Below are 12,837 nucleotides of genomic sequence, written 5' to 3'. Positions count from 1 at the left end.
TGAGGAAAAAAAATACAGTGGATCTGTTGCTTACTTCATGTCGTTCGAATGGATGCAACCACTCCGGCTCTGAAAGTATTCGATGCGGTACCAGCTGGTGGTAACAGAGGAAGAGGAACGCTTCTCAGCGTTGGACTTATCAGATGCAGAAGGACTTGGCTTCACTTGATGTGTCCCACTGGTGCCGGTTAGTATGAGTAAGATACGATTGGCGCACTTTGTTAAACTTGGGCAAGATATCTTAATAAAGAAGAAGATGTATCAGGTCAGTTCATAAGCTCACGCGTATTTTACCCATCATTTCACTTTTGTACGACTTTTGCATACAAAAAATTATTCGCGGAGTATAACGGAACTATTTATATTTTCTTTGATATATTGTGCATTCAACAAGTGATTTCAATCGCGGATAGAAGCACGTGTTGTTACAAAATAAAATGGAATCTTCGAACGCGTATAAGAGGCATATTTTGTAATTATTTTTTTATAAAAGTGGTAAAAATGCAACAACTGCTGCTGCAGAAATAAACACTGTTCGCGGGGAGGATCCCGTGCGTGTAAGGACTGCGTAAAAGTGGTTTTCAAATTTCCGAAGTGGTAACTGCGACGTGGAGGATGCTCCGCGCGCTGGTCGTCCTGAAGTCTTTAACTCCAACGCTTTGCTCAAACTCGTGGAAGCTGACTCGAATTTGACAGTCGATATGATAGCTCAGAGGTTAAATTCATCGCATGGAATAGTTCACAGGCATCTGGTTCAGTTGGAAAAGGTTTCAAAGCTGGGAAAATCCGCATAGACTTTCCGTCGCCAACCTTCAGCAGAGAGTGAATGTGTGTTCTCAGCTGCTGCAACGGCTTGAAAATGAAAGGTTTTTGAACCGCATCGTTACTGGTGATGAAAAATGGGTTATTTACAATAATCCTGTTCACAAATGCCAATGGTTAGATAAAGATGAAACACCAGAACCGACCCCTAGAGATGGCCTTCACCCCAAGAAGATTCTCCTGTCTATTTGTTGCGATATGGCCGCTTTTGTTTATTATGAACTTCTGGAACCAAACTAGATGATAACTGCTCATTATTATTCCCATCAGCTATCAAACCTGAATAAAGCACTTAAAAAATCGCCCGTCTTTAGTGAATAGACGCAAAGTTTTGTTTCACCACGACAATGCAAGTCCTCATAAAACAAGTCAAACATTAGGCAAGCTGGACGAGCTCGGACGGGAACTAATGCCGCATCCACCATACTCTCTGGATATAGCACCTTGGGATTATCACCTTTTCCGTGGACTTCAATTCCATATGTGTAACAAGAACTACTCCTCACACGAAGCTTTAGAAGGGATATCGAAGCGTATTTTGGCTCCAAGGACAAACAAATTTTTGAGCAGGGAATTAAAAATTTGCCTAAACGTTGGGAAGATATTGTAAATAATGAAGGAAAATATATTATTGATTAAAAAATACTTTAAACATCTCTTTTATTAATTTTAAAACTTGCTTTAAAAAACGCACGAACTTATGGGCTGACCTGATATATACAATACAAACTCACGGCATTTTTTGTAAATCCTTGTGCAAAGTTTGAAACTTTAATTCTTCGGAAATTTGTTGCAGGAATATAAAGAAAATTTAAAAAAATCGGAAAAGTAAGCAAAGCTGATCCAAATGTTGGGATGGATTAAAGGGCCATAGATCAATTGAAAAGTAACTAAGTTTGCTCTCCTTAGCTGATACTTAATTTTTCATTAAAAAAAATATTTCGAGATATTTAAATTATTTGCTTTTTGTTTTTGCAAAAATATCAAAGTTCTTGATTCATATTATATGAAATATAGGTATGAGAAAACGATTTTGAAAAATAGTTATCTTTCACAAAAGTTCAATTCGAAGGTCATGCGGAAACCAGTGTTATGCGAGCCATCACGCTCACGAAAATTTAATTTTATCTAAACTCAGCATCTCAATGCCTTCATTCAATAAAGTCACTGAAGTCACACTGTAAAGTTTATAAGGAATCCAACAAGCAATATTTTTGCGACTAATTGTTAAAACACCCACTTAACCGAAATCAAGATAAAGGCGCACATGCACACATATTTTTCTTCTGTCCGTGTTCTGTCTCTTTCTGTCTACTCAGGAAGCATATTTCTTCCTCCATTAGGCACTACAACTCATTTTATTTGCCTGTTATGAATTTTTGCAAGCGTTAAAGGAAATATATATGTTTAGCGAATATACCATATGTGTACATGTGCACATATACATACGTATATGTAAATGTGCATGAGTGCTACGTGCTGATACATAACTAATTTATATCTCAATCCCAATTTTGCTGAATGTAGAGTTTGTATTTGCATATTTTCACAATTATTTCATATTAAGAAGAATTAAGGACTGAGCAAAAATATGTATGCAAACTTTCGTAGTACTCGTGCACATATTTAAATGCATGTAAATTAAAGTGGTTTAATTTTTATGGTATGATTCCTTTCGACATCATTCCTAAAAATTCCAGATTCAAGATAAATTTCTAAGAAAAAAAGCATTAATTTAGATAACATTATTTTAGGGTGATAATAGACCAACTGATTTCTTTTAGCAGTGAGATAATATCTATTCTGGTTCCAACATATATAGTGTTAAGAGCAGAGTCAGTGCAGACCAAATGTTAAGCACGCCTATTTTTTAATATATCAATGACTTTTGAAGTAAAGACGGCAGTATAGTCAAGTTCATTTCTTTAGAACTTAGGCTTTTCAGCTGTGCTTCAAGCACTTTTCTATATGATATCTGTTTTGCATACACTTCTCATAGGCTATTACAATGATTTAATGCTATTTAACAACTGGTACAACTCTGGTCACTCACGAACTAGTATGACTTCTACCATCAAATGACTATTCATGAACGAGCTCTTTTACTGCAGGGTACATCGAAATACTGCTTCCATGATTTAATTTAGCACATGTATTAATTTTCAGACAGTTTTATCGCTCCATGCATCCGCACTTCACTTATACATAAACCTATTGGTGGTGGCGGGGCGGATGAGCAACATTTGTCATCGCACTCAGGCAAGTGAAATTTTTGGGCATCTGGAAAAGGAGTGACACTGACTTGGCTGATAGTAATTATGATAAATGTGTTTGAATATATATTTCCGTTGGTATTTACTTATACATATCTATGTATGGTTACCTAGGCAAATGCACTTTAGGGTGATTTAAACTGTGTAGAAGTAGACAGAAAAAAAATTATAATTTATTGAAGCGAAATATTTTTAAATTATTCAAATCTAAATACGACATAAGAGATGTTAAAAAATATTTGAAATATTTCAGGAGGTAAGCGCTTGAACCAAAAGCAAAGGAAGCAAACGAAAGAAACAGAATACACTTAAAAAATATGTGGTCGCAAGCTAACGCTTTTGGAGACATAAAACTTTTATTTCCTGAAGATTTATTTCTAATCACCTTACTTACTAATTATTATGCACAATTGCAGGAAGCACACACACAAAGCAAAATTTAAAAACGAAGTCACAAATAAGACCTCCAAAGCACATCCCTTTCATTTCCAAGCGGGCACCACATCTTTTTCTTAACTATTTCCAAAAACCCCTTCAATGGCTTGGCTTTGTTAACTTGTATGACTCTATCATAGCTTCAATACTTCAAGGCTATTTCCAGGATTACCAGAGGCGTATGCTTTCGAATATCGCAGAAAAAAGAAAACTAGCGGGCAGATATCAGTTGATCTTGCAATCCATAGTACTGGTCCGCCCTTCCTACTAATCTAAATACCTGCAAATGCTAATGAAAGGTGGGCTGGAAACACATAGAAAAAGACAAAGAAAACAATTTTGGAAAGAATCTCGTCGAAAAGAAAGTTTACCAAAAGGTAACGATTATATTCTGCAAACATTTTATGAAGTGCTCGATTCAATGACAAGTGCTGAGAAAGTGTTGCAAATCTTTCTGAAATGTGGTTTATTTGTCGGCTGGAGTATAATGCGAAGTAAATTGAAAAAATGTTGGCAAAAGATTCAATACTTTTGTGATTTATCCAATCATGAAAAGTTTAGTATATATCTTCGGTTCTTTATAGCAGCCATGATTTTTTTTGGGATAAAATAAACTTTTTAAGAAAATTAGAAAAACAATATTTTTATTGTATCATTTTTATGAAATTCTTTTAGGACGAAATATACTTTTTAAAAAAATTTCTTTATTTATTTTCATAAAATTTTTTAGATAATTTTTTTGTTTGCTAAAAAGTCAAACTTTTTTTGTCAGTTTTTCTCGATTGTTTTTCATAAAAGTAAAAATACTTTTTAAAAAACATTTTTTCCTTTTTTTAACAACATTTTTTTTTGAAAATTTTTCTTATTTTTTGTTAAAAATGTTTGTAAATAACATTTTGTTCCCCTATCGTTTCCCTTAAAAATAAAAATACGTTTTAAAAAACATTTTTTTCTATTTTTTTTATTTTTTTTTTAAGATTTTCCTTTTTTTAAATGTTTGGAGATAAACTTTTTTCGCCGTTTTTAAAAATATAAATGTGGGATTGACAGACGAACGAAGGACTACATAAGTGAATATGACTTTTAGATTATAATATAAGTAAATGCATCTCTGCATACTGAACGAATTTAATTTTAATGGGCATCACTGACCGAACGAGAAGAGCTCGGAACTAAAACGTTACGAAAACGAACTTTCTTTCCGAATAGAAGCACAGGATAGGCCGGACGCAAGCGTATTATAACATCAAATTGAATAAAAATTGTTAACGTTAAAACAAACTTTTATTTGAACGGAAAACGAATCCCACATAAATAATATATAAAAATAATATAAAATATAATGTTTGAAATTGTTTTTCCCTTCTTCTTAATGAAATTTGTTGAACTTTTTTTTTGTTATTTTTTTTTTGTTGTGTTTTTTATTTGTCAGGTTTTCCCTATGAACAGTTTTATAGAGTTCTTAAAGTGAAATATCTTCGGGTCCAAAATTTTTTGGGATAAAATATACTTATTAAAAAAAATTGAAAAAACATTTTTTTGTGATTTTTTTCCTTATTCCTAATTTTTTTACGATAGAATCTACTTAAAAAAAAATGTCTTTATTTACTTTGACACAATTTTTTAGACAATATTTTTTGTTTGTTAAAAATAATTGGAATACAAATTTTTTATTATCAGTTTTTCCCCGATTGTTTTCCATAAAAATAAAATATACTTTTGAAAAAATGTTTTTTCCCTTTTTTATATAATTTTTATTTTGAAAGTTTTTTCTTTTCTTTTTTTAATGTTTGGCAGAAAACGCTTCAGTCAGTTTTTCCCCATAAAAATAAAATACTTTTTAAAAAACATTTTTTCGTTTTGTTGATAATTTTTTTCAATTTTTTCGAATTTTGGTGATTCCTGATGGAGTTCCTATAACTTTTTAAGGCGTAGAGCGAACCAGAGACAAATACCGTGTATTTGCTTACTAATGTGTATACCGTGTATCTGCTTACTAATGGGTGCGTACGCTAGCGCTTCACTAGAACAGTATTTTGCATTGATTTTCCGTACTTCAATTTAACTCGAAAAGCTATGGGAATCCCACTATGAAATTTTGAGGAATTTGTTTTTTTTTTTATTTTACTAAGCATAATTTCAGCTTTTATTGAAAAAACCTAATTTTGTTTCAAATATTTAAAAAAAAAAAAAGATTGTCTAAAGTTTTTCTATTATTTTTAATAAATTTAAAAATAAAATTTGTTTTCGAAAGAAATTTTTCTTTTTAAAGTGTGATTTACTTTAAAAAATATATATATGCAAGTGTTAAAAAAAGCCGATTAATCTCTGTACCAAAATTTTCACCACTGAATAAATGCCTAAACTATTATTTTTTTCAGTTCATTTCTTATTATACTGAATACTTGAACAAATAAGCAAAAATGTCGATGATTTCAAAAATATTTCCATCACTTCACGAGGAATCGCTCAAATATAGAAAATTATGTTTTGCATGGTGCATAAAAGACTTGAAAAGTACGTAAAACTGTTAAAAAAAACTTAAAACTATTAAAAATTAAAAAAAAAATAGTTAATTAATTTTTTTTCCTTTTATTTAGAAATCTAAATTTGTTCTTCATGTGTCCCCAGTGAATAATTATACAAAATTTCACTGTTCTGTGACATCGCATTCCAGTTGTCCTTATGCTCCACTGTGAGACAACGATGTGGGTTCGCATCTCACGTAAAGTACGGTCCAAGCACTTTTCCAAATTTACCTACTTTCCCAGTTTAAAAAAAAACAAACAAAAAAGCAAAACAAATTAATTCCTCAACCCCCCCAAAACATATACTTTCCATCTTTATTCCCGCACCATATTCTGCGCATTATTTGCATTGTGACTGCTAAAACAACCAAAAGACAAAGCAAATCACACAGTTGCACATAGCATCAGTGGCGTCAGCAAGAAGAAGCGGGCGATCGCGGTAATAGCACAGGCACACTAAATTTAGCGAAGTCCTTAACTATCTGTGTGATCCTTCTGGCAGAAAAATGTGAAACACAGATGGCGCTCCAAGCAGTAAGAAGGCGTTGTTCCTACAGGTAACGACAGGTGGGCATTCCCACTACTTAGGACTGGTAGCAGCAGGGTAATCACCTACCCTGTCAGAAATCAAAAACAGATTAACGAAACCAACGCAAGACTGAGTCTTGTCGAGGTCCTAAGCTCCTGAGAGGAGTGAACAAGGAAAATAAAAAAAGATGTATGTAGCAAAACACCAAACTTTCATTAGACTCTGCATATGCCCTATGCGAATATGCGTTTTTGTGCATGTAAACGCAAGTTGTTGTTTTGCTCAAAAACTTTAAATTGCACGCACATCCGATTTAAAAACTTTCTACCTCATTTCCTCTATCAATATGGCTAAAACTTTTCACTTGCTAACCAAAATCCAAGCAAACTACTTCTCTGTTCTTTAAATTTGTTAACTTTTTTTCGTTTTTTGCTTTTTGTACTCTATCGATTTCTGTTAAGACAACATTGGCATTGATGTAATGGAGCTTCTGAAAGTCGATTATTCTAAAAAGCCAACGAATATTATCCGCAGACTGCAATAACACCATATATGTAAACGTATGTATGTATGAATGTATATATGTAAGTATGCATTTATTTATATATGCATACCACACACGCACACACACAAGTATATTGTTTCCATTTTCACTTTTCACTTTTCGCTTTTTCGGTTTGTGTTCACAAACAAATTTGCAGTAAATCAACGCCACACAAGCAGCTGTTGAAAATTCAAGCGCAATGCACAGTGGAGTGCAATTCATTGCCAAACAAACAGACTCGCATACGCTTATGCCACATGCAACATACACAGAAAGTGAGTAAATATTTGCCACTGATTGTATGTAGGCCTGTGTGTTTGTCGACATGTGTGTGTGCGTGCATAAGTACACATAATCGCTTATATATGTATGTATTTGTGAATTGTGCATACTTGAGTTTGTTTGTTTTTGTATATTCATGCATTCACTGGTACGAGTTCGGCGAAAAGTTTTAAATTTATTGATGAATTGTGTAAATGGTTTGTGGCTCTGCTCATTACGCTTTTGCTTTGGCTGAGGCGTCATCATTATTATCGCAGTTGTTTTGCCTTTCCCTTGATTGAGTGTATTATTCAATATATGTATTTGCTCTACTGTGTACTTATTCGTATACTAAATCAGCTGAGCTCTTTTTCATTTACTCTTAATTGACTTGTTGAATTTATCTTAAATCTTAAGCAAGCAAATTTCACTTAAAAAAGCGGTGAAAAGAAATTGAATACAAAATTGGATTTAATTTCTCGTTAGTGAAATTTTTTTTTTCTTTTTGTTGTACTTCTTTTATATTTAAAAAACGTTAGTGAAATAATTTTTCTTGTAATACTTCTTTTATATTTACAAAACAAAACCTTAAGTAAAAGCTAGAAAGACCCACACAGGACTTCAAAAATTTTCATCATTAAATCTTAAATCTGAAACAAATAACCCCACAGGTATATACATTTCATGCTACTTACCTCTCTATAAGATAAATTGATAAATTTTGCAACACACAAAATAGTCCAACGCAAAAGTCAGCTAATGCCAAATTTGCCAGAAAGAAGTTCGTTATTGAGCGTAAGCGGCGCGATAAGGTTACGACGAGTATCACAAGCAAATTCCCTGGAATTAAAAGAGATTTAATTAGTATTTCTATGCACAACAGCTGTTACTAAATAAATATTTGCTAGAAGAGTACGCAAATTTTTATAATTTATTAAACGTAAGCCAAATTAAGTATGATTTAGTATTAACTCGAGTATATGCAAGCAATTTGAATATCCTGCCATACACCTGTGCCAAGCATTTAAAATATGGCACTTCTACATTGCAAAGTAAGATGCGAAATGAATTTAACTTTAACACTGATAACGCATATTGTCTAAAAAAGTAATTTTAACTGCTTTTTATGTATTAGGGGCGCAGCTAGGTTCTTGCTATTTTTTTGATGCAACTACAACTTTGTTCTGAAAAAATGGTTACAAGTGAATCATTGAAAGTATTGCCCATCGCTGGCTACTACTTTTTCCCATCTTTCTGGTAGATCTCGTATACCGTCGCGGTACAACTGTTCATTTTTTGCGGCTATCCACGGATCAAGCCATTTTTGATGTTTTCATATGAATGGAACTGCTGGTCAGCTAGGCCATGTGCCATCGATCGGGACAGGTGATAATCGGACGGAGCAATATCTGAAGAATATGGCGGGTGGGGTAGGATTTCCCATTTCAGTGTTTCCAAGTAGGTTTTAACTGGTGCGACTTGTTGGCGTAAACATTACTTTTTAGATAACCCTACAAAAAGAAGTCCGAGGGGTTAAGTCAGGTGATCTGGGGGACCAGTCGATGTCGCTTCTTTTTGTCATTAAACGTCCCGTCCCACATTCGCAGTGTGGCATGGCGCACCGTCTTATTGAAGCCAGTAACCATCTAAACCTTTCTCACGGATTTGCGGGCAGACATAATGAGCCAATATCCATCGATATCGGTTTCCTTCGACCGTTTCGTTTTCTCGGTAAAAATATGACCCAATAATGGTCTTGACGCAAATGCCGGCCCAAAACAGTTACTTTCCGGTCATCCAATGGCGTTTCATGGATCTCGTGTGGATTTTCAGTTTCCCAAATGCGACAGTTTTGTTTATTCACGCTTTGCTTCCGAAAATTAGGTTCAGTGTTAACCATTCTAGCGACTGTTTGGCCGTGTTCTAGACGACGTGAATGGTCTGTCGACAATATTCTTCATACGAAAACAAATTTAAATCATTCTTTAAAATCCACATTGTGGTTTCACTGAGCGCGACGACAATATGACACTTTTGGCTCCTGGACAACGCTCTCTTTCACTGCTTCAGCAAGTTCATTGGAACGACTTGGTTGTTGATAAACGGAATGTTGACGATCTCCTACTGTCCTCTGCCCAAAAACAATCGACACCAAACGACGAATAGTAGTGCCTGTTTGTCACGATACTTTTTGGGATATGCGCATTGAGTTAGAACAACAGAACAACTAGTTTCGAAGCATACTAGCAACTACGAAGCAAACAATTTAAAGCTGAGTTATTTAGAAGAACTGTGTATTTAGAAAAACTATGCCCTGAAATAAGTTCGAGCAATTCCTAAGATTTATTCCTTTTGACGAAAAACTCGAAAGAAGTAGGCGCCTCTAAAGAAATACATTTATGCGACAAGTTCATTGAAAATAGTCAAGCTTGCTAAAAGCGAGGGCAAAGTATAATTTTTTTTTTGCATTTTTTTTCTGCATTTTTTTTTCCTTGTTCACTCTATGCTCCCGCATAAGGCCTCAAGAAGACTCTTCCATCGAACACGGTTCTGTGCTGTTGTTTTTGCACCGTCCCATGTGCTGTCGGCATCTGCTAGTTCGCGCAACATCGACCTTCTCCAAATGTTTTTTGGTCGATCGCGACCTCTGCTCACTTGCGGGTTCCAGTCCAATGCAACTTTGCTGTAGATGCTGTAGAGGCATTTGTTACCGAAAGTGCAAAACATAATAGACGCACAATTATTTCCGACAAAAGCCCAACAAATTTGGCATCAAATTCTGACTTACTTCAAATGTACTAACATTACGTACGTTTTGAAAGGTTTCCCTGACTTGAAAAAAGATAAACAACGACCATCGCCAATGCACTTAGTGAACACATTGTTCTGAAGCTTGTCGGGCCATATACTCGTGCAAACTGTGGAAGAATACGTCCGATAACTTTCTCAAACTTGGCGAAAAAGCAAAACTAGTTGGAATTATTAGAGGGAATTGAAAAAAACATTACCCAGGACAGTCAAACAAACGGAAGATTACAAGCCACCACTCCCCTGTATAAATCAGTAAATGGTATCCTTAGAATATTAAAAGCAAACTGAAGAAATGATCAGCTGTTCTGAGTTCCAGCCATAAATTTGTGAAGATTGTTAGAAATAATAAAAAAAATTTACGGTACTCTATTATTTTTTGTAACAAAACAAAATTTTTAGTTGATATTGAGGAAGAAAAGACCAGAAAATGTGCAGTAAAGTCTAGTGTTTGTAGATGGCCTCTCCAAATAGCTCTCAATGTTTTAGATTTCGCTGTTATAAATGCTTGGATCCTTTACAAGAAAGCGCCAGGAATACAAATACAACAAAAGCAGTTATTTTTTCAATTAGAAGAACAGATTCCACTGATTACAGAGCTGCAAGGCAGAGAAATTCATCAGAACATGAAGGTACACAAAGATCAACTGCAACATCATCAAATACTGCACATTTTAACGAATGAAAAATTTGTCAGGTACAACTTTACCACAATAACAAAGCAACAAAAAAAAACACAAAAACAAAAAAAAAATTTAATGAAAAATGTCAAAAGTATTTTGCTGAAGATGTACACATAAAAATAATTCCACTTTCACTTGCTTAAAATGCAAAGCGTGGTTATATTTCAAGGGCCGATGTTGAATGTGAACCACACCTAAACATCGACGACACCGTTGGACTTCTTTCTTTGGGGTTATTTGAAAGAAAAGGTGCACGTCAATAAGCCAGCAACAATTCAGTAGCTAAAGGATGAGATAATGCGGCACATTAACGGCATAGAACCTCAATTATGCCTCAACGTCATCGAAAATTTGGACCATCGGATGGAGGTGTGCCGCCCAGGCCGCGGCAGCCATTTGGCCGGTATTTTGTTCCATACGTAATTGAGTCATACCAATATTATCATAATAAAGAGAAATGACAATAATTTCCCAAAAAAATTTTATTTGATTCAAAATCAGCACCGGCCCTTAGAACTTAACTACCCTTTACAAATAATACATAAATTTTTTTTTTTCCTAGTGAAGTAAATTTTTTCCTTCTTATTTGACTCTAAATAATATAAAAAATATTAAAAATTTGTTTTAAACAAATGTCTTTACACATTAGTTATTCTTTCACAATGCAGTCATTTTGACTGCTTTCGGGCAAGATAAGTACTTACATACACCAAGTTTTAGTGTTTCTAGTGTAATCTCTCTTCCACATATCGCTTGCTAATGTGTATCAGCAGGTGAAATGTTTTTAATAATTTCACTCATTTTTAAGTATTTGAATATTTACTTTGAGTTAAAATTGCATTTAAAATTGCAATTAGAGCCTTATAACATTCATAGCGCTTAGCAAATAGTAACAGAAGCCGACATTAGCAGCAGCAGCATTTCATTAACATTCTATTAATTTTAAGCACCATCCTTGCATGCCTACACTTATGTATGTGCATGTGCAAACCTTTTAACAGCAATCACAGCCACTAGTTGCAATGTTAACAGCAAGAAATGAATGTGTAATTCCTTTTCAAGTCATAACCGCTATTAGTTACAGCGGCGAGCATTAACAGTAGTAGTAGTCCGAGCAGCATTTCTTTTACATTATTATAGTACAAATAACATCATTCCCATAGGGCGAATAACATGATAGCAGCAGTCAATAACAGCAATGGGAGAGGCATTTCATTCTCATTAAACTCGTACCATCTACTCGTATCTGTTGTATGTTACCATGCTTGTATAGAATGTAGATCGGAATTAAGGAAATAACAACAGTTTTAGAAGTCGCCAATAACAACAAAATCATTAAAATTTCATTCTCCTTACTCATATTAAGTGCAAATATTTACACTCTTAACAAAACAATAAGAACATATGTTATATGTACATATACATGTGAAAGCAAATCTGTATATGCAAATCAAGTGGAAATTTGGTAGCTTTTATTCTTTTACACTTTCTACACTCCGTAGGTTGCTAAGGAATGCACACGGCTCATTTGGTATAAATTAGTATTAATCACGGGCAACATTTTTCGCATTAAAATCTTTAAACGACCAGAGAAATGCATATCGAAAGGTCATAAAAATAAATGAATGCAGACGACAGCCACACAGTACCCATTAATTACAGTTAATGAGCTACCAAAAGAATGACCGGCAATTCAATGTGCTACAAATTTACTAGTATTTAGTTAGCAGGCTGTGCCAGGAATTGTCTCCCTTAGTTTCTTTGGCTCTATTGACTATTGTCTAAGTATGCGTCTCATTTTAATAAATATTTGTGATAATTTCGTAAAATTAAATACAAGTAAATAAACTCCTGTCGTCGTTGAAACTTTAAGTAAGGCATCATCATTGTTTCCTTGTGAAATGGAATAAAGTCAGTGGAATTTCAAGCGAATGCAACGCACGCCTGCACCTCA

At 34.1% G+C, this 12,837-nt stretch overlaps 1 protein-coding gene across 1 annotated transcript in view; it reads right to left on the bottom strand.

Annotated features, from left to right (window-relative positions):
• The window catches only part of LOC129249141 (trissin receptor), a 162,975-nt gene that overhangs the window by 111,313 nt on the left and 38,825 nt on the right, over nucleotides 1-12,837 (bottom strand). Inside the window, exon 2 of the mRNA XM_054888793.1 lies at nucleotides 8,088-8,232. Within this exon, the coding sequence (XP_054744768.1) occupies nucleotides 8,088-8,232 (145 nt within the window). The remainder of the gene's footprint in view (nucleotides 1-8,087; nucleotides 8,233-12,837) is intronic.

This window comes from Anastrepha obliqua, chromosome 5 (assembly GCF_027943255.1).
Source record: "Anastrepha obliqua isolate idAnaObli1 chromosome 5, idAnaObli1_1.0, whole genome shotgun sequence".
NCBI classification, from domain to species: domain Eukaryota; kingdom Metazoa; phylum Arthropoda; class Insecta; order Diptera; family Tephritidae; genus Anastrepha; species Anastrepha obliqua.
Note: the sequence above shows the minus strand (reverse complement) of the source record. Positions and strands in the feature narration are given on the sequence as shown.